The sequence below is a fragment of the Anomaloglossus baeobatrachus genome, chromosome 5 (assembly GCF_048569485.1).
Source record: "Anomaloglossus baeobatrachus isolate aAnoBae1 chromosome 5, aAnoBae1.hap1, whole genome shotgun sequence".
Lineage (NCBI taxonomy): Eukaryota > Metazoa > Chordata > Amphibia > Anura > Aromobatidae > Anomaloglossus > Anomaloglossus baeobatrachus.
In genome coordinates, this window is record NC_134357.1 from 299,235,583 (window position 1) to 299,258,267 (window position 22,685).

The following is a 22,685-nucleotide window of genomic DNA, read 5'->3' on the forward strand; positions in this document are numbered from 1 at the left end:
AGGGAGAACGACTACTCCCCTGGCTTGCAGGACGCTCATGGCGGCCGCCATGACTTTAGTGAAGACCCTTGGTGCGGTGGCAAGGCCGAAGGGTAGAGCTACAAATTGAAAGTGGGAGTCCTGAACTGCGCAGCGGAGGAACTTTTGGTGATCTGGGGCGATGGGTATGTGCAGGTACGCGTCCTTGATGTCTATGGAGGCGAGGAATTCCCCTTCAACCATGGATGCAATAATGGACCTTTAGGGACTCCGTCTGAATCTCCGTACGTGCACGTTTGTTTAGGTGTTTGAGGTCCAGGATGGGTCGAACTGACCCATCCTTTTTGGGGACCACAAAGAGGTTGGAATAAAAATAAAAACCCCTGAACGTCTCGTCGTCTGGGACAGGTATTATCACTCCTGCTGTTTGGAGCGAGTGGATTGCTGAGAAAAAAGCTTCGCATCGTTTTCGAGTCTTTGGGGGGTTTGAGAGAGAGAACCGACCGGGTCCGAAATTCTATGTGGTAACCGGAAGACACAAGGTCTCGCACCCATTTGTCGTCTGAGGCGGCAGCCCAGATGTGTTGAAAGAGCCGCAGTCGACCTCCTACAATGAGTGTGTCTTCCAGGGCGCCGAAGGAGTCATGAGGGGGAAAAACGTCGTGGCCGAGTCTCCCTAGTCCTGGACTGTTTCGGTCTAGGCTGCCATGACGAAGTGGGTTTCGGGGAGAGCTGAGAAGGTCGGTCCCTGCGTAGTCCGCGCTGGTGGCGGGGACAGCACGGGATGTCGACCAACCAAATGAGTTCCGAAAGGAGCGGAACGAGGACTGTGGATGTCTGGTGAAGGACGTCCTGGACTTCAGCTGGGGGAGGGAGGTACTCTTTCCTCCCGTGGCGTCAGAAATGATCTTGTCCAGACGTTCGCCAAACAATCGGTCTGGAAAAAAGGGAAGGCCCGTGAGAGACTTCTTGGAGGCAGAATCCGCTCGCCATTGTCGGAGCCAGAGAACTCTACGGATGGCTTATGGTATCTGAGGCGGCAAACGCTGCGCAGGTAGCAGCGTCCATGGAGGCCTGGATGAGGTACTCCGCCGCAGCGGCAATTTGAGCCATTACCTCTGTGAAGGTATGAGTGAACTGGGATTCCTCAAGCAAAGTGTTAAGGGAGTCTGCCCAGACCGAGATCGCCTTTGTGACCCACACAGAGGCAAAAGAGGGCGAGAGGGAGGAACCCGCAGCCTTCAAAAGCAGAGCGGGCGAGGTGCTCCACCTGTCTGTCTGTCGGGTCCTTGATGGAAGAACCATCGAGTAAAGACAGAAGAGTCTTTGTGGTAAGGCGGGAGACCGGAGGGTCGAACGAGGGCGGATCGGCCCAGCCCTTAGGGGCAGGTGAGGCAAAAGGGTACCGGGACTCCATGAGTTTTCGGTTACCGAAGCGCCTGTCAGGCTTCTCCCTTTGCTTTGTGAGGATATCCTGAAGCTCTGGGTGATCAGCGAAAACCTTTTGGGGTTTCCTTGCCCTCTTAAAGGAGACCGCATGGTCAGTGGTAGTGGATGGGGGATCCTGCACATGCAGAGTTTGGTTGATTGCTGCTGTAAGGGAGTCTATTGCAGTTTGATCATCTGGGGGTGATGAAACCAAGGAATCCTCCTGGTACAAACAGCATTCTCCCTCCTCCAGCTCTTCAGAAGCCGTGGAGCGTGTGGGAGAGCCTGCCCTGTGTGCTCCCGAGGGAGAGCCCGCTGGAGACACCCGGCCGTGTGCTCTTTTCCTGATCCCTGCAACCGGTGAAGCATGTGCCCGGATTACCTCAGAAGGATCCTCCATAGGGGTATCCTCAGGCTGCGTTCCGTCCAGGGGCCCAGAAGGGTGTGGAGGACGACATTGCATAGCCAGAACTAGGTTCTGTGACAGTTTTTCCATGGATTGGGACAGAAACTGTGCCCATTCCGGTGGGCTGGGGGCCCTAGGCTCTGGGCTCCCGGTTGCGGCGGTGGTGGCAGGGGGGGTCTTGGGGGGCTATAGGGGCACAGGACTCAGAGAGAAGAGGTGTGTTTACGTGGTAGCTCAGCATGGCAGGCAGTGCAGGCTGAATAATAGACCTATGTGGGCCTTAGTACTCTTAGTGCCCTTAGATTTCTGCATGTTTCTAATAGGAGTATGCCAGGAGGGTGAGCAATGCTCAGCAGAGCTACAATTGAAGCAAGCACCTCTCCAGAATCAGCCGATGGCCCTGTCCTCAGGAAGGATTAAGCTCTATGAAGATCTTCGCACGCTTTCCTGGGAGGGAGGGGAGGGGGGGGCGCTTATCGCGGCCGCGGGGGGGAGGGGGGGGGGTTTAGCGCTAAAAGAGCGGGAAGATGAGTCAGTGTGCACCCCCCTGCTGTGGGTAGTAAAAAAAAAAACCAGCGGGAAGGGAGCTTCTGAGTTTTCCTCCCTCTCCCTCCAGTCAGCACACGGCTTGTCACCAGTGGTTATCAGCCGGCTTTTCTGCTAGAGCAAATAAACAGAGCAGATAATAAACAGTGAGTTCCTGAGTCCCTGAGCCCTCCCCCCTGCCACCGGGAAATTATCTGCAAGACTTTCTGCAAACAGCAGAACTTCCCCCTCCTCCAGCCAGCAAGCTAGAGAAAGTTAACACGGTGTGTGCAGGATCCTTGCTCCTTGCACATAATAAGGCTATGTGCGCACAGTGCGCTTTTCGCGGCGTTTTTGCGCGTTTTTCGGGTACGTTTTTGGCCTCAAAACTGCAGGACTTTGCTTCCCCAGCAAAGTCTGAGTTTTCATTTTTGCTGTCCGCACACATCTGTTTTTTTTACCTGCGTTTTTGAGTTAAAAAAAAAAATGGACATGTCAGTTCTTTTCTGCGTTTTTCTGCGTTTTCCCCCCATGCAATGCATTGGAAAAACGCAGCAAAACGCAGAGATCAAAAACGCAGCCAAAAACGCACCAAATCACGGCAAAAACGCATGCGTTTTTTATGCGTTTTTTCGACGCAGGTGCGTTTTTAGCGGCCAAAAACGCAGCGTCAATAAGACGCAGTGTGCGAACCTAGCCTAAATACTGTAAATGTCCCGGGAGCCTTCCCTGCAGCGTCTTTTCTCCCTTTGTCTGGGAAACCAGTCAGGGGGGATCTCACCTTTAAAACACTGCTTCAGTCCAGGCAGTGAAAATATATAGATCTGAAAATAAGGAGCGCTGATAGTGTAACACCAAAGTGATCAGTGGGGTATACCTGGAAAATATACACTCACCTGGATCAGTTGTGAAAGTCACAACCACTAGTGCGCATGAGATAATGGCGTCTGCTGCAGCCCCACGTGGATGAGATATAAATATTTTTTTTTTATATATAAATATATTTTATGATACACATATATATTTACATAATTCTATGATACATATTTTTTTCACGTGTCTTTACACATTTAATTCTAGGTGTATACACATGTATATATAAATGAACATATTATCACTATATATATATATATATATATATATAATATATATATATATATATATATATAATATAATTTTTTTTATAGATAAAAAAATAGTCATATATATATATTTTTTTTCTTGTTAACACACCTTCAGACACGCGAACGTGCATTTTTCAGTATATGTTTTTTCTTGTGGCACTGGTGAACTCCTTGTCCGGTTCACCTCAAGTGTTTTAATCACTTTTTGGAGACCTTAATAAAGAGGTCTGTCCGATTCACACTTCTTCTTCTTTTTGTTTCTGCTCCTTCTTGGTTCTTCTTTTCTTGCTCTTTTTGTGGAACTATTGGTGGTGATCACCACTAGAATGGTGACTTGGTTTTTAATTATAGGGCTATCACCCATATAAGGGTTCTAGTCCTTTTATAAACACATACACATACACTTTTGTCTTTTTTTTTCTTTTTTTCTTTCTTTATTATGTTTTTATTTTTCTTTATTAACGTTTATAGATTTATTATTTTTTGCATAATATGTTATCCTTGAATATATGTGAATTTGATGTACTACTATGAATTTGCCATGTCATGCAGTTGGAGGATCTTCCCACTGATTTTTTTTTTTTTCTTTCAGTGGGCGTTTCTTTCCATCAGTTGTGTGTGTATATATATGTCATCTTCATGTATGTTGTACTTGTTGTTGATGCATTGGTCCTGAGGAAGAGGTTGTCACCTTGAAACGCGTAGACCTATGAAACAAAAGAATACTCATCTTCATCAACATTATACGTCTTCATTTGGCTGATGCGCAGCATTAACCCCTTTTCTGCCTTATCTTGTATGCTCAGGCAGTGAAAATAGCAGAGTCAGCTTGCTGTGTCGGTGTCATATTCAACTCAGAGCCTGCAGAGAGGGGCTGAGGAATTGGGCTATAGGGCACAGGCCTCTACCCTGGGCTTTGGAAAATCGGTGTCTGTGGAACCCGTCGTCCAGCCCAGGATCCAGCGTCGCGGGAGGGGGTACGTGTAGGCAACACTTCACGTTCCCGCCCGTTGATGGTAGTGGGAGATCGGTCCCAAAAGGAAACTGTCGCCCTCAAAAAATAACAAACCTTGAAAGGAAGTGCCTCCTATAGACACTAAGCTAAAACTGAGCTTGCCTGGCCCGGCCAGGGGGTGTATACTGCAGAGGAGGAGCTATGCTTTTGCATCTACTTAGTGTCCTCCTATGGATAGGTAGCATAACACCCATGGTCCTGTGTCCCCCAATGAGGCGTCAGAGAAACCTGCTTTATGTGCACATAAAAAAGCAACATGGGCACATAGACTTTATGTCTCACCTTGGTAATGAGACACCTTTTATAGGCCATCAGGTGAACCAACTGATATTATTTTTCAATAGGTGTCAGGATAGCTTTCTAATTACTGATAGATTTCAGCTGGTATCATGACTTCACATGGCTTTCTGCACCTTTCTTCATCTGTTCAGTACTTTTTCCGTGTCATTTCTCATTATTACACATACCGTATTTTTCGCTTAATAAGACGCACTTTTGTTCCCCCAAATTTTGGGGGAAAGTAGGGGGTGCGTCTTATAATCCGAATATACGGATTATATACTGCAGGGTCCAGGGGAGGCGGGGGCAGCTCTGGAGCGGTGCTGGAGCCTGAGGGAGGCTGGTAGAGGCGGTGAGCTGGTGAAGGCTGCAGCGGGAGATCTCCCGCTCATATAATATGCACTGCCGCTGTCCATCACCGTGGTGCTGAAACCGCACCGTGGTGACGGGCTGGGGGAGCGGCGCATATTATATGTGCCTGTGTTCCCCTTTGATGGCACATGCTCCCCTGTGTTAAATATGGCCTCCATGCTGCTGCCCATAGTAAAATAAAAAACTCTTTCATTACCTCCTCCAGCGTGTCTCCCGGTGTCTCCCTCTTGCAGCTGTGATCAGGCACGCAGAGATGATATCACTCTGCTGTGCCGATCACATGACCGGCACTGAGAACCAGGAAGTGCAGGAGATCAGCAGCACGTAGTGAGACACAAGGGAGGACAGCACAGGAGAAGGTAAGGAAAGAGTTTATTTTACTATAAGCAGCATGGGGGCTATATCTAACACAGGGTGATGTGTGCCAGCCACAGGGGGCCAAGGGGCAGCAATAGGGGGCCATGGGCAGCAATAGGGGCCGTGTGCCAGCCACAGGGGGCCATGGGCAGCAATAGGGGCCGTGTGCCAGCCACAGGGGGCCATGGGCAGCAATAGGGGCTGTGTGCCAGCCACAGGGGGCCATGGGCAGCAATAGGGGCCGTGTGCCAGCCACAGGGGGCCGTGTGGGATCATTGGGTGGCTATATTCAATATAAGGGGGCCATATCCAGATTAAGGGGGCTAATTTTAGGATGGGGGCTATGAGGGACATTTACCCTATATGATTTGTTATACGGACACTGGCATTATAAGACGGACCCCATTTATTAAAAAAAAAAAAAAAATTCTCTTTTCCTTCACCAAATTTGGGGGTGCTTCTTAAAATCAGGTGCGTCTTATGAAGTGAAAAATACGATAATTTATGGACATCTGTTTTGATTTCTTTGTCTATGTGGGTTGGATGGGTTGTTAACAATATCTGGAACTTCGTCATTTTCATAGCCCTGCTGTAAGACAACTGGCTGCAGCAGAAGTCCCCTGCCCTCCTCCCCTCCCCCATGCATTAGAGTACAAAACTAATTAAGGATTAATGATTAGGGCTATTTCTACTCGACTATCTTCTGTATCAGGAGGTGAATGAGAATGGTGATTTCACTACCAAGACATAGGTGTGATCAGAAGGTACCTGACTGGTAAATGTGATGTTACAGGCCCTGCTCATCTCCTGATACACAAGTTAAGGAGCCAGAATAAAGCTTTAGGCTATGTGCGCACTTACCGGATTTTGCCGCGGATTTTTTGCGGTTTTGCTGCATGTTTCGCTGCAGAAAATGTTCATAACATCTCTGCAGTGAATCACCAGCAAATCCTATGGAGAAAAAAAATCCTGTGCGCACTGGGCGGAATTTGACAGCTGCATGTTTTGCTGCGGGATTCCCGCAGCAAAAACACGTGCATGTCACTTCTTTTCCGCACATCGCTGCGGGATTTCACTCCATTGACTCCAATGTTAATCATGAAATCCCGCAGGGAATAACGCAGGCAGCAAAATCTGTGCGGTTCACTGCGTTTTCCTGCATTATTCCCTGCGGTATTTCGCGGTTTACCTCCGGTAATGTACATCGCCTGTCTGCGGTTTTGCAGGGAAGTGATGTCATTACAGGAAGAGGAAGCCGTGCAGAGAGTAAACACACACAAAGATCACACACACACAGACATCACAGACACAGAACACATAGACACAGACACATAGAACACACATAGAAATCAAACGGACATATAGAAAACAAAGAACGTGGGCTCCGCTGCATATTTACCTTCCAGCCGAGGTAAGCACACAGCGGCGGCCCGGTATTCTCAGGCTGGGGAGGGAGAGGGGCAGGGTTAATGTCCCCCGCCTCACTCCCCCTCCCACAGCCGAGAATATCAGCCGCAGCTGCCCCGGCACTGTCGCATGCATTATGCGGCAGCACCGGCGTGTCCCCGGCTCTTCTTGCTGCCGTGTAGCAGTGGCAGCAAGGTAATACAAGGGGTTAATGGTGGTGGATCACCGCCATTTACTCCAGGCTTGATCATGGCAGCGTCTATGTGACAGCGGACATGATCAACCAGTAAGTAAAGTGAATAAAACACAGACACCGAAAAATCCTTTATTTTAAATAAAACAAACCAGCCTCGTTCACCCTTTTATTAACTCCCCCCAAACAAAGCGCCGACGTAATCCACAGGTCCTGCGCTGCTTACATCCAGCCGCGACTGTCACAGACACAGCGCTGAATGAATGCAGCAGACAGCAGAGGTAATTACCGGTCATTTCCCACGGCCGGTAATGTGAACTCACTGCCGACCGTGGGAAATGCAGCGATCTGTCCTCTATCTATCTATCTATCTATCTGTCTGTCTATCTATCCCTCTATCTATTCTTCGGTCTATCTATCTACTATCTCAGACATGACTTTTTTTTTTTTTTTCAATGTGCTTTATTGCATTGAATGCAATAAAGCACATCCCAACCCGCACGCGGCAATACCGCGAACAATACCGCGGTGAAACCGCGCCAAACCGCATGCGGTTTTCGGGTGCGGTTTGCCGCTGTTTTTTACCGCGGGTGCGGTAATCTTTGAGAGCATGCGGCGTTTTCTCAAGAAAATTCCATTTCCCAGTGCGCACATAGCCTTAAAGTTCTTCCCCCTTCGGCCCATTACTAACATGAAATTACCCCAAGACTGCTAGATTTCCACAGTATTTCATTAAGAAAATGCAGGTTTTTTTGCTTTCTTTTCATCATTGATTTCTAGATGTTTGACATAACTATATCTATTTGTTCCTGCCAAATTTTAGTTTTGGGTCCAACATGCGAGAGCACTTACTTCTGGAGTATGCGTCTGGCCTCTTCTCCCATCATAGGTATGATATTTCACTATCACTCTAATTTACAGCCATTATCATACCCTTTTATGCTTATTACTTTTTATTTAGCAGCAGTTCTTGATCGCTTTTCTAATGTAGTTTATTTAGCAGCTTTTCTTCTACAACCTGTAATTGATGGGAAGGAATTTTTCTTGCAGCCTTTGGCAGCTTGGGGTTGACTATTTAGATCACTGTCCAGAACTGGGTCGAGTGTATCTGGAGCTTCACATGGAGAGGATTCCTCTGAGCACAGAAAAGAAAGCTTTGAAGGCCTTGCGGATCTGTGAGGAGCGACAAATGACCGAGCAAGGTACGTGTGAGGGAATATTAAGGACAATTAGGTTTTTTTTGCGCATTTCAGCCATCAGTTAGTGGAGTCTCAAACTGTAAAAAGGAAGATTTAAATCCTTTTTTGATGTTTTGACTATTGTAAACTTTATTCCTGGTTTCTAGTCCGCAGTATTTGTAAGTCAATGGCGATGCAAGCCATGCGCAATAGACGATTAGGATCAGCACTTTCTTGGAGCATTCGAGCTAAAGACGCAGCATTTGCCACTCTCATATCTGATCGGTGAGTGCACATGGAGTTTTATTTATTTTAAGAGTTTTTTTTACTGGATTTTTTTTTTATTTTTATTTAAACAGAATACCTTCTCCCCTGCTGTTTTCCTGATACTGGACCATTTTTTTCCTTTCTTTCCTCTATGCCCAACCGTTACAAATTTTGCCCACCTGATAATTAGCAGCTCACAATATGCAAATATTCCTTTTCACAAAGTGGACATGTGCTTCAAAATTTCACTGTGGACATTTTTGATTTTTCCTCTGTAAGGCTAAGTTCACACTTCCGTTGTTTTGCATCAGTCACATGCGTCGCTTGACGCATGTGACTGATGCGCTGTACAACGGATGACAAAGAACAGAATTCTTTGATGGATTCCGTTGTGTGCGGGGGGCGGACTTCGGGGTGGGTGGAGCCGAGCGGGGCCGTGGCATTGAGTACGTCAGCCTTCTTGCTTTGAATATTTCCCAGGGGGCATTGCTCTAGAATCACTGCGTTGAGAAACACGTGGTGGTGTCTCCGCAGTGGTGGATGTTGATCTCCCTAAGGTCAACCATCCTTGCTCATATATATATATATATATATATATATATATATATATATATATATATATATATATATATATATATATATATATATATATATATATATATATATATATATATATATATATATATATATATATATATATATATATATATATATATATATATATATATATATATATATATATATATATATATATATATATATATATATATATATATATATATATATATATATACATGCTGAGTGCGGGAGGGGGCGGAGCCGAGCGGTGAAGTGTCGGGCTCCGTGCACAGCCAGGGTAAATATCGGGTATAAGCAAAGCACTTTCCTTGGTTACCCCATATTTTTCTTGGTTACCAGCATACACTGCTTATCGCGGGCTCCCTGCACACGTAACCAGTGTAAATACCGGGTAACTAACCAAAGCGCGTTGCTTAGTAACCCGATGTTTATCCTGGTTACCTGTGCGGGGAGCCAGAGAGCGTATGCACAGTGAAATCCAACGGATTCCACTGCACAAAAAATGTTACATGCTGCGTTGCTCTCGCCCGACGGTCTCTCAAAAAACGACTGACCGCGACGCAGCGGATGCAACGCAGCATCATCAGTCACAATCCGTCGCCAATAGAAGTCTATGGGGAAAAACTGGAATCCTGCAAAATATTTAGCAGGATACCGTAATTCCTCAAGGCGACGAATTGTGACTGATGCAAAACAACTGAAGTGTGAACTTAGCCTAAGCTGCGTCATAGATGGTTGAAAAAGCAAACTCCCACAGAGGTTGCAGCTGCAACCTGGATCGTTGTATTCACTTGAGACAAGATGGGATTTGTCTTTGGAACTCGTTGAGAGCTCCAGCCATCACGTCCCTTTCTCCTATTAGAATGGTGGAGCGAAGGAGAGCAGCAACACATTGAATTGAACGAGGCTGTAGCTGTGTCCTTTCACTGTTGGTATTTTCTATTTTTTCCTCTCTGTGACAGGCAGTGTTTTGATTGGCCAATGTCATAGAGGAGAAAATGCAAATGCTTACAGAATGTATAGCAAAAGAATCAGTTTTTTTTTTTTGTTTTTGTGTTTTGTGTTTTTTTGCATCATAATGTACAGTCATTTACTATATCATTCATTAACAGATAATCATTGTCAGCATTGTGCATATCCTAAAAATGAGGTGTTCAGAAACGCCTGTAGTAAACACAGCAATTAAAAACAAAACAAGAACTGGTCCAAAATGGAGACCATGATGTGCCTCCATTTTTTTTTTTTGCTCTGTTTGTAATGAATAGTTTTCTTCGGCGCTCTATTGGGAGACCCAGACGATTGGGTGTATAGCACTGCCTCCGGAGGCCACACAAAGCAATTACACTAAAAAGTGTAAGGCCCCTCCCCTTCTGGCTATACACCCCCAGTGGGATCACTGGCTCACCAGTTTTCTGCTTTGTGCGAAGGAGGTCAGACATCCACGCATAGCTCCACTGTTTGTAGTCAGCAGTAGCTGCTGGCTATATCGGATGGAAGAAAAGAGGGCCCATATGGGGCCCCCAGCATGCTCCCTTCTCACCCGCGGTGGTGCTTGTAAGGTTGAGGTACCTATTGCTGGTACAGAGGCTGGAGCCCACATGCTGTTTTCCTTCCACATCCCCTGGAGGGCTCTGTGGAAGTGGGATCTTGCCGGCCCCCAAGCCCTGGGGCCGGGCTCCATCCACAGACCCATAGAACCTGCTGGATGTGGAGCGGGAGTGCCGTTCAGGGACAAGGCCCTGCAACTTTCAGGTACTCTGTGTCCCCGGCAGGCACGGACACTCTCAAGGCTTGCTGAGCGTTATAGTGCGCCGGGGACAGTAGCGCTGTGCGCTGGGGTTAGGTCACTGCAGCTTTGCTGAGTGACGTTACATGTTGGGAACTACTGCGCCGACCGCTCCTGGAGCGGCGGCGCAGCTGCGACTTGTAGTGCGCCGGGGACTTTGCGCCGACCGCGCTTTTACGGCGGCGGCGCTTCTAACTTTAGCCCCCGGCTTCTGCGGCCTAGCGCCGCTTCGTTCCCGCCCCCACCCTGTCAATCAGGGTAGGGGAGAGACGCTGCTCAATTGACAGCGCCGAGGGCTGGAGCTTTATTTACATGCTCCAGCCCTCTCACTAGGCACAGGGGGAAGCAGACTTCCCGCTCTTCGTCGGTGTACGCCCAGGGCCCGCCCCCCCTCTCCACAAGGACGCCGGCAGCCATTACACATGCGGTCTGGCTGGGGAAAGGCAGCAGGCTCTGGGAGACCCAGACTAGAGGGATTTCTGGCGACCACACACCGCTCCTAAGTGGGCGGTAAGCAGCACAGTAGTGCTGGCCCCTCTAGTGCCTCAGTGTTATATTAGTGTACTTTTTTCTTGGTACCATATATATATATATATTTATGTAGTGCACTGTAAGGTCGCTTCTTGGCTGGACACCCTGTACTGCTCTGAGGAGGCAGCAACATGTCATCCGCAAAACGCAAGGCTGCCAAGGCACGGGCTGTGTACACTGTTTGTACTGCATGTGGGGCTGATCTACCGGCAGGCTCCAATGACTCACATTGTGTGCAATGTTCAGTCCCAGTGGCACTTCGTCAGCCAGAGCCTATTGTGGTGGTAGCCCAGGCAGAGACGCCTGTGAACCCTGCCCCGGTGACGGGGACAGACTTTGCAGTGTTTGCTGATAAAATGTCTGTGACTATGACAAAAATCCTGGAGACCTTGCAGGCCAGGCCAGTTCCTCAGACCATGGACACTGCTGTGTCTATGCTCTCCGGTCCCCCTCAGTTGGAACTAATCCGTACTTCAAGGGGGTCTCAAGCATCACAAGCTGAAGTCTCTGACTCAGATGACAGTCCCAGGCAGCCTAAGCGAGCTCGCTGGGAAAGACCCTCGACGTCATCACACTGCTCAGGGTCTCAGCGAGAAGAGTCTCTCTGTGATGAGACTGAGGACGGTGATCAGGATTCTAATCCTGAGGCCCCTCTCAATCTGGATGCCCCTGATGGTGACGCCATGGTTAATGACCTTATATCGGCGATTAATAGACTGTTGGATATTTCTCCACCAGCTCCTTCAGCAGAGGAGGCAGCTGCACAGCAGGAGAAGTTCCATTTCCTGTATCCCAAGCGTAAATTAAGTGCTTTTTTGGACCACTTTGACTTCAGAGAATCAATCCAGAAGCACGACGCTCATCCAGACAAGCGTTTCTCTAAACGTTCTAAGGATACCCGTTATCCTTTTCCCTCTGAAGTGGCCAAACGCTGGACCCAGTGTCCAAAGGTGGATCCCCCAATTTCCAAGCTTGCGGCTAGATCTATAGTCGCAGTAGAGGATGGCGCTTCACTTAAAGATGCCAACGACAGACAGATAAACCTTTGGTTGAAATCTGTCTATGAAGCTATCGGCGCGTCGTTTGCTCCAGCATTCGCGGCCGTGTGGGCACTCCAGGCTATTTCAGCTGGTCTGGCACAGGTGGATGCTATCATGCATCCAGCAGTACCGCAGGTGGCGTCCCTAACTTCGCAAATGTCTGCGTTTGCGACCTATGCTATCAATGCTGTCCTAGAATCTACGAGCCGTACCTCTATGGCGGCCGCCAATTCTGTGGTTTTGCGCAGAGCCTTATGGTTAAAGGACTGGAAAGCAGATGCTGGTTCCAAAAAATGCTTAACCAGCTTGCCATTATCTAGAGACAGACTGTTTGGTGAGCCATTGGCTGAAATCATAAAACAGTCCAAGGGTAAGGACTCTTCCTTGCCACAGCCCAGAGCAAGTAAACCTCAACAGAAAAAGTGGCAGTCGAGGTTTCGGTCCTTTCGAGGCTCGGGCAAAGCCCAATTCTCCTCGTCCAAAACGACTCAGAAAGGACAAGGGAGCTCAGATTCCTGGCGGGCTCACTCACGCCCCAGGAAAGCAAATGGAGGAACCGCTTCCAAGGCGGCTACCTCATGACTTTCGGCCTCCTCCCTCCGCATCCTCGGTCGGTGGCAGGCTCTCCCGCTTTTGCGACATTTGGCTGTCACAGGTCAAAGACCGGTGGGTAACAGACATTTTGTCTCGCGGGTACAGAATCGAGTTCAGTTCTCGGCCTCCACTTCGGTTCTTCAGAACCTCCCCACACCCCAACCGAGCAGATGCCCTGCTGCAGGCGGTGGACTCTCTAAGAGCAGAAGGAGTCGTGATCCCTGTCCCCCCTCAGGAACGGGGGCGAGGATTTTACTCCAATCTCTTTGTGGTTCCAAAAAAGGACGGCTCCTTCCGTCCTGTTCTGGACCTAAAACTGCTCAACAAGCATGTGAACGCCAGGCGGTTCCGGATGGAATCCCTCCGCTCAGTCATTGCCTCGATGTCCCAAGGAGATTTCCTAGCATCAATAGACATCAAAGATGCTTATCTCCACGTGCCGATTGCTACGGAGCACCAACGCTTTCTACGCTTCGTGATAGGAGACGACCATCTTCAGTTCGTGGCTCTGCCATTTGGTCTGGCGACAGCCCCTCGGGTGTTCACCAAGATCATGGCAGCAGTGGTAGCAGTCTTGCACTCTCACGGGCACTCTGTGATCCCTTACTTGGACGATCTACTGGTCAAGGCACCCTCTCAGGAGGCATGCCAACTCAGCCTGAATTTTGCACTGGAGACTCTCCAGGCGTTCGGGTGGATCATCAACTTCCCAAAGTCAAATCTGTCACCGACCCAATCACTAACGTATCTTGGCATGGAGTTTCATACTCTCTCAGCGATAGTGAAGCTTCCGCTGGACAAGCAGCGGTCTCTACAGACTGGGGTGCAGGCTCTCCTTCAAAGTCAGTCGCACTCCTTAAGACGCCTCATGCACTTCCTCGGGAAGATGGTGGCGGCAATAGAGGCGGTTCCGTTTGCGCAGTTTCATCTGCGTCCACTTCAATGGGATATTCTCCGCCAATGGGACGGGAAGTCAACATCCCTGGACAGGAAAGTCTCCCTTTCCCAGACGGCCAAGGACTCTCTGCAGTGGTGGCTCCTTTCCACCTCATTATCACAGGGAAGATCCTTCCTACCACCGTCCTGGGCGGTGGTCACGACAGACGCGAGTCTGTCAGGGTGGGGAGCAGTGTTTCTCCACCACAGGGCTCAGGGTACGTGGACTCAGCAGGAGTCCATCCTTCAGATCAATGTTCTGGAAATCAGAGCAGTGTTTCTTGCCCTACTAGCCTTCTAGCAGTGGCTGGAAGGGAAGCAGATCCGAATTCAATCGGACAACTCCACAGCGGTGGCATACATCAATCACCAAGGGGGGACACGCAGTCGGCAAGCCTTCCAGGAAGTCCGGCGCATTATGATGTGGGTGGAAGCCACGGCCTCCACCATATCCGCAGTTCACATCCCCGGCGTAGAAAACTGGGAAGCAGACTTCCTCAGTCGCCAGGGCATGGACGCAGGGGAATGGTCCCTTCACCCGGACGTGTTTCAGGAAATCTGTCGCCGATGGGGAAGGCCGGACGTCGACCTAATGGCGTCCCGGCACAACAACAAGGTCCCAACCTTCATGGCACGGTCTCGCGATCAAAGAGCTCTAGCAGCAGACGCCCTAGTGCAAGATTGGTCGCAGTTCCGGCTCCCTTATGTGTTTCCACCTCTGGCACTCTTGCCCAGAGTGCTACGCAAGATCAGATCCGACTGCAGCCGCGTCATACTCGTCGCTCCAGACTGGCCGAGGAGGGCGTGGTATCCGGATCTGTGGCATCTCACGGTCGGCCAACCGTGGGCACTACCAGACCGACCAGACTTACTGTCCCAAGGGCCGTTTTTCCATCGGAATTCTGCGGCCCTGAACCTGACTGTGTGGCCATTGAGTCCTGGATCCTAGCGTCTTCAGGCTTATCCCAAGGGGTCGTTGCCACCATGAGACAGGCTAGGAAGCCCACGTCTGCTAAGATCTACCACAGAACGTGGAGGATATTCTTATCCTGGTCCTCTGCTCAGGGAGTGTCTCCCTGGCCATTTGCATTACCTACCCTTCTTTCTTTCCTGCAATCTGGGTTAGAAAAAGGTTTGTCGCTCGGCTCCCTTAAAGGACAAGTCTCGGCGCTATCCGTCTTTTTTCAGAGGCGTTTGGCACGCCTTCCTAAGGTGCGCACGTTCCTGCAGGGGGTTTGCCATATTGTACCCCCGTACAAGCGGCCGTTGGATCCATGGGATCTGAACAGGGTACTAGTTGCCCTCCAGAAGCCGCCCTTCGAGCCTCTGAGGGAGGTTTCACTCTCTAGACTATCACAGAAAGTGACTTTTCTAGTAGCGATCACATCTCTTAGGAGAGTGTCTGAGCTAGCAGCGCTGTCTTCCAAGGCTCCCTTCCTGGTCTTCCACCAGGACAAGGTAGTGCTGCGCCCCATTCAGGAGTTTCTCCCGAAGGTGGTATCCTCTTTTCATCTTAATCAGGATATCTCTTTGCCTTCGTTTTGTCCTCATGCAGTTCATCGGTATGAGAAGGATTTACATTTGTTAGATCTGGTGAGAGCACTCAGAATCTACATTTCCCGCACGGCGCCCCTGCGCCGTTCGGATGCACTCTTTGTCCTTGTCGCTGGTAAGCGCAAAGGGTCGCAGGCTTCTAAGGCCACCCTGGCTCGATGGATCAAAGAACCAATTCTTGAAGCCTACCGTTCTGCTGGGCTTCCGGTTCCATCAGGGCTGAAGGCCCATTCTACCAGAGCCGTGGGTGCGTCCTGGGCATTGCGACACCAGGCTACGGCTCAACAGGTGTGCCAGGCAGCTACCTGGTCGAGTCTGCACACTTTCACCAAACATTATCAGGTGCATACCTATGCTTCGGCGGACGCCAGCCTAGGTAGAAGAGTCCTGCAGGCGGCAGTTGCCTCCCCGTAGGGGAGGGCTGTCTTGCAGCTCTAACATGAGGTATTTCTTTACCCACCCAGGGACAGCTTTTGGACGTCCCAATCGTCTGGGTCTCCCAATAGAGCGCCGAAGAAGAAGAGAATTTTGTTACTTACCGTAAATTCCTTTTCTTCTAGCTCTTATTGGGAGACCCAGCACCCGCCCTGTTGTCCTTCGGGATTTTTGGTTTGTTTGCGGGTACACATGTTGTTCATGTTGAACGGTTTTCAGTTCTCCGATGTTTCTCGGAGTGAATTTGTTTAAACCAGTTATTGGCTTTCCTCCTTCTTGCTTTTGCACTAAAACTGGTGAGCCAGTGATCCCACTGGGGGTGTATAGCCAGAAGGGGAGGGGCCTTACACTTTTTAGTGTAATTGCTTTGTGTGGCCTCCGGAGGCAGTGCTATACACCCAATCGTCTGGGTCTCCCAATAAGAGCTAGAAGAAAAGGAATTTACGGTAAGTAACAAAATTCCCTTCTTTGTTTCTGTATTAAACTGATATTTTAGGGCAATTTTACAAGAATAATACAAACTCGAGTGTTGTGCCTTTTTAATATTAAATCTGCTACAAATTGATAAAATGTGAACAGAGCCTAATAGTTATGCTGTGTAAGTAATTGTCATTTTAATTTTTATTTCATAAATTAAATGTACCCATAAAAAAAGCAACTTTGTAGTATGTTTATAAGAGAAATCTGCTTCCTTCTCAACCAGGACTGATCATTCATTCTCAATTCTGGGTTGATGGTTGTATTCGGTGAAGAGAGACTTTCCCATTACTGAGACAGGAGATGACAGTTGCTACTGATAAGATTCTATGTAGAGGAGAGGAACTAGAGGCAGAGATCCTTCTCTTCCCTCTCATATACATAGCATTTTATCAGTGCAATAGTCATCTCCTGTCTCAGTAATATAACATTCTGTCTTCACGGAATACAGATTTTGCAACGCACACTGCATTTTTCTTTATCGTTCCTTTGGGAGACCCAGACCATGGGTGTTTAGCTTCTGCCTCCGGAGGACACACAAAGTACTACACTTAAAAGTGTAGCTCCTCCCTCTGAGCTTATACACCCCCTGGTAGCCAGTCCTAGCCAGTTTATCGCTTTGTGTTCAGGAGGTCATACATCCACACATGCATTCTCATCTGATTGTTTGACTTTTGGAAAGAGTTTGAAGAAAAGCGGGTCCATGTCTGGACTCCCGGCATGTCCCTTCTCACCCCACTGTGTCGGCGGTGTTGTTAAGGTTGATTTACAAGGCTGAAGCCTTACATGCCGCGCTCCTTCACCATCCCTTCTGGGCTCTGGCTTGAAGTGGGAGCCAGCACGGTCTCCATGCCTGGCAGGAGTCTGGTCTCCATCCACAGCCCCTTGAGGATTCTGTTGGACCGGAGCACTCATCCCCAGGGACATGACCCTGCGTCTCAGCAGCTAAGTACCTGAGACGTTTATGTTGGGGGTCCCGGTTCTTTATTGTAAGGGAAGAGTATGCTGTATGTGATTGTTTTAACTTTTCCGGCGGGTTCTCCAGCTTTTGCCTGAGAACCGCGCCGATGGTGCCTGCTTGTCGGCCTCGCCGCTTAAATTTAGGCTTCGCCGGAGGCCTAGTTTCATTTTCCTGCCCTCACATGTCACTCATGCAGAGGGACAGGTTCGGCTCCTCCCGGCGGCCGTTCTACACAGGGGAGGGACACTCCCCACTGCTGGGGCGTCCCTCCTCTCCGGCAGGTCTCTATAGCCCTCCAGTTCCCGCTCTTTTATAGGAACGCCCCTAGTCCCGCCCCCTCCATTTCTCAGGCAGCGTTCACTCTGCTCTGGGACATCCTGCATTCTGCATCTCTGCTGAGGTGCTGCGCTCTGGGGGACTGGGCTTCGGGATCTGGAGGGCACACAACTCCGCGCTCAGCGGTCTGGTAAGCCACAGCCGGTCTCCTGTATATTTTCCCTGGGGTTCATTCTCTGGAAAGCCCCCACTCCAGCAGCATGTCTCACACAAGGAGCAAGGCTCCAAAGCTTTATTCTGCATGCACTGCATGTAAGCTCCTGCTGCCTGAGCCGAGCATTTATCCACACTGTGATGGTTGCTCTAACTTGGCGGTGCCACAGCCTGGAGTCTCACCCCCAGTGGTCTCTCAGGCTGCTGCTGCACCTGTGATTGAACCCCCGGCCTGGGTAGAGTCCTTTTCTAGGTCCATATCCCAGTCATTTGCTGAGTCCATGGGACTTTTGTCCAGGACTTTGATGAATATGCATCAGCCCACCAAGATGAGGAGGATGCCCTCACTGGGGGCTCAGAGGCTATGTATCCCATCGATTTCTCTGAGGGTGACTCAGATCTTAGTGATTTGATTGCTTCTATTAATTCTGTGCTGGATCTCAATCCGCCAGTGTCAGAGGAGCAACTCTCTCTGGCAGAAAAACATCAGTTTACCTCGCCTAAGAGAGTGAAGAGTGTGTTCTTTAACCACTCTAGTTTTCAGACCGCTGTGACCAAACCCAGGGCCTGCCCTGACAAACGCTTTCCAAAGCGTGGTTCTGATGACCGGTTTCCATTTCCACCTGAGGTGGTCAAGGAGTGGTCTCACTCCCCAAAGGTAGACCCTCCGGTGTCTAGGCTCTCAGCCCGGACCGTTGTGTCGGTGGCTGACTGCACCTCACTTAAGGATTCCACTGACCGTCAGATTGACCTTCTGGCCAATTCTGTGTACAAAGCTGCGGGGGCCGCGTTTTCCCCGACTTTTGCAGCAGTGTGGGCTCTCAAAGCCATCTCTGCTTCTCTAGAGGAGATGCATTCCCTCACCAAGGAATCTATGCCTGAGATGGTTACCTTAACTGCTCAGGCTTCAGCCTTTTCATCTTATGCCATGTCTGCCATGCTAGAGGCTGCTCACCGCACTGCGGTGGCTTCAGCTAATTCTCTTGTTATCCACAGGATTTTGTGGCTTTGAGAGTGGAAGGCAGATGCTTCGTCCAAGAAGTTTCTTGCTGGGCTCCCTTTTGCTGGTTCACAGCTGTTTGGTGAACAGCTGGATGAAATCATTAAAGAAGCTACTGGCGGGAAGAGTACTTCCATGCCACAAACAAAGACCAGGAAACCCGCCCAGGGTAGGAATCAATCGAGGTTTCGTTCCTTTCGTTCCTCCAACTGGTCATCCTCTAAGCCTTCCGCCTCGTCCGCTAACTCAGCCAAGGATCAGAAATCCAACTGGCGCCCAAAAGCGCGTCCGCAGAAGACCGCAGGAGGTTCTGCCACTAAGGCAGCTTCCTCATGACTCTCTGCCTGCTCCAGCCACGTCCTTAGTCTGTGGCAGGCTCTCCCACTTTGGCGACGCTTGGTTAAAGCAGGTCTCCGATCAGTGGGTGAGAGACATCATATCTCACGGCTACAGGATAGAATTCTCTTCCAGCCCTCCAAACAGATTTTTTCTCTTTACTCCCCCCTGCTCCAAGGCCGCCGCCTTCTCGCAGGCCGTGGCGTCCTTGCAGGCAAACGGAGTGATTGTCCCAGTTCCCGCTCAGGAACGGTTCAGAGGTTTTTACTCAAATCTCTTCCTAGTTCCAAAAAAGGACGGTACCTTCCGGCCCATCCTGGATCTCAAGCTTCTCAACAAGCATGTCCGGGTGCGGCATTTTCGCATGGAGTCTCTGCGATCAATCATTGCCTCTATGACCCAAGGGGAGTTCCTGGCGTCCATCGACATCAGAGATGCCTATCTACATGTGCCAATCGCAGTGTCACATCAGCGTTGGTTACGTTTTGCGATAGGAGAGGATCATTTCCAATTCGTGGCTCTCCCCTTCGGGTTAGCCACGGCCCCTCGGGTATTCACCAAGGTCATGGCGGCAGTGATTGCGGTCCTGCACCTCCAGGGGTTAGCAGTGTTTCCTTATCTGGACGACCTTCTGGTCAAGGGTCCATCCAGCGCAGACTGTCAGCGGAGTGTTTCGCTCACTCTCGCCACCCTAGCCCAATTCGGGTGGATTGTCAATCTTCCCAAATCCACTCTGACTCTGACCCAGAGTGTCACGTACCTAGGGATGCAGTTCGAGACTTTGCCGGCACTTGTGAAGTTGCCCTTAATCAAACAGCAGTCTCTCCGGCTAGCGGTGCGCTCTCTCCTGAGGCCCCGCCGTTATTCCCTCAGGCGCCTGATGCAGGTGCTGGGTCAAATTGTGGCTTCCATGGAGGCGGTTCCCTTTGCCCAGTTCCATCTGCGTCCTCTGCAGCTGGACATTCTCCGCTGTTGGGACAAGCGGCCTTCCTCCTTACAGAGGTTAGTGGCTCTGTCGCCACGGACCAGGAGCTCTCTTCAGTGGTGGCTTCGACCCCTCTCCCTGTCCCAAGGGCGCTCCTTCCTGGCTCCGTCCTGGGTGATTCTCACCACGGATGCCAGCCTATGCGGCTGGGGAGCGGTACATCTCCACCACAGAGCTCAGGGCACTTGGACTCCTTCCGAGTCAGCCCTTTCAATCAATGTGCTGGAAACCAGAGCTGTGCTTCTCGCTCTCCTAGCCTTTCACCACCTGTTGGCGGGCAGGCACATTCGAGTCCAGTCAGACAACGCGACGGCGGTTGCCTACATCAATCACCAAGGCGGGACACGCAGCCGCCTGGCAATGTTGGAGGTCCAACGCATTCTTCAATGGGCGGAGGACTCCAAGTCCACCATATTCGCAGTCCACATCCCTGGCGTAGAAAACTGGGAGGCAGATTATCTCAGCCGTCAATGCATGGACGGTGGCGAGTGGTCTCTGCACCCGGCAGTGTTTGTCAATCTGCCGCAAGTGGGGCACTCTGGACGTGGACCTAATGGCATCCCGTCACAACAACAAGGTTCCGGTTTACGTGGCTCGCTCCCACGATCCTCAGGCCTTCGCCGCGGACGCTCTGGTTCAAGACTGGTCCCAGTTTCGTCTGTCCTGTGTTTTCCCCCTCTAGCTCTCTTGCCCAGAGTCCTGCGCAAGATCAGAATGGAGGGCCGTCGAGTCATCCTCATTGCACCGGACTGGCCCAGGCGAGCTTGGTATCCGGACCTGCTCCAACTGTCCGTGGAGATGCCGTGGCATCTTCCGGACTGTCCAGACCTGCTCTCGCAAGGTCCGTTTTTCCGCCCGAATTCTGCGGCACTCAAATTGACGGTGTGGCTCTTGAGTCCTGGATTTTGACGGCTTCTGGTATTCCTCCTGAAGTCATCTCCACTATGACTCGGGCCCGTAAGTCTTCCTCCGTCAAGATCTATCACAGGACTTGGAAAATTTTCCTGTCCTGGTGTCGCTCTTCCGGCCATTCTCCTTGGCCATTTTCGTTGCCGACCCTTCTGTCTTTTTTACAGTCCGGTCTGCAGCTAGGACTGTCCCTCAACTCTCTCAAGGGACAAGTCTCAGCTCTATCAGTGCTGTTCCAGCGGCGTCTCGCCCGGCTGGCTCAGATCCGCACCTTCATGCAAGGTGCATCTCACATCAATTCCGCCTTATCGGCGGCCCTTGGATCCCTGGGACCTTAACTTGGTCCTCACGGTATTGCAGAAACCCCCCCTTTGAGCCTCTTAGGGAGGTTTCTTGTATCGTCTTTCTCAAAAGGTGGCCTTTCTAGTTGCCATAACTTCTCTCAGGAGAGTCTCTGATTTGGCTGCGCTCTCCTCGGAGTCACCTTTTTTGGCTTTTCACCAAGACAAGGTAGTTCTCCGTCCGACCCCGGACTTTCTTCCTAAGGTGGTCTCTCCCTTCCACCTTAACCAGGATATTTCCTTGCCTTCCTTCTGTCCGGCCCCTGTTCATCGCTTTGAGAAAGCGCTGCATACTCTAGATCTGGTGCGTGCTCTCCGGATTTATGTGGCTCGCACCGCTGCGCTTAGGCGGTGCACCTCTCTTTTTGTGCTAACCACAGGGCGGCGCAAGGGTCTCTCTGCTTCTAAGCCGACCTTGGCCCGTTGGATTAGATCGACCATTTCGGACACCTACCAGAGTACTCAGATGCCTCCCCCGCCGGGGATCAAAGCACACTCGACCAGAGCTGTTGGTGCCTCTTGGGCTTTTAGGCACCAAGCTACGGCTCAACAAGTCTGTCAGGCTGCCACTTGGACTAGCCTGCATACCTTTTCGAAGCACTACCTAGTGCATGCTCATGCTTCGGCAGATGCGAGCTTGGGCAGACGCATCCTTCAGGCGGCTGTCGCCCACTTGTGAAGTTAGGCTCTGCCTACTTCTTCGTTTTTTCTGTTTATTCCCACCCAGGGACAGCTTTGGAACGTCCCATGGTCTGGGTCTCCCAAAGGAACGATAAAGAAAGAGAATTTTGTTACTTACCGTAAATTATTTTTCTTATAGTTCCGTATTGGGAGACCCAGCTCCCTCCCTGTTGGCAATTTTCTTGTTCCGTGTGTTATCACCGGCTGTTGTCGTGGACAGAGTCTCCGGTTGTTCCGGTTCTTACTCGGTTCTACTTGTGGGTGGCTATTCTCCTTCAGCTTTTGCACTAAACTGGCTAGGACTGGCTACCAGGGGGTGTATAAGCTCAGAGGGAGGAGCTACACTTTTAAGTGTAGTACTTTGTGTGTCCTCCGGAGGCAGAAGCTAAACACCCATGGTCTGGGTCTCCCAATACGGAACTATAAGAAAAAGAATTTACGGTAAGTAACAAAATTCTCTTTTTCTTTGTCGCTCCATTGGGAGACCCAGACAATTGGGTGTATAGCTTCTGCCTCCGGAG

The 22,685-nt window shown here is 50.1% G+C and overlaps 1 protein-coding gene across 1 annotated transcript in view; it reads left to right on the top strand.

Annotated features, from left to right (window-relative positions):
- NUP85 (nucleoporin 85) overlaps positions 1-22,685 on the top strand; it is a 141,936-nt gene that overhangs the window by 106,549 nt on the left and 12,702 nt on the right. Inside the window, exons 13-15 of the mRNA XM_075349637.1 lie at positions 7,909-7,974; positions 8,136-8,287; positions 8,431-8,548. Of these exons, the coding sequence (XP_075205752.1) occupies positions 7,909-7,974; positions 8,136-8,287; positions 8,431-8,548 (336 nt within the window). The remainder of the gene's footprint in view (positions 1-7,908; positions 7,975-8,135; positions 8,288-8,430; positions 8,549-22,685) is intronic.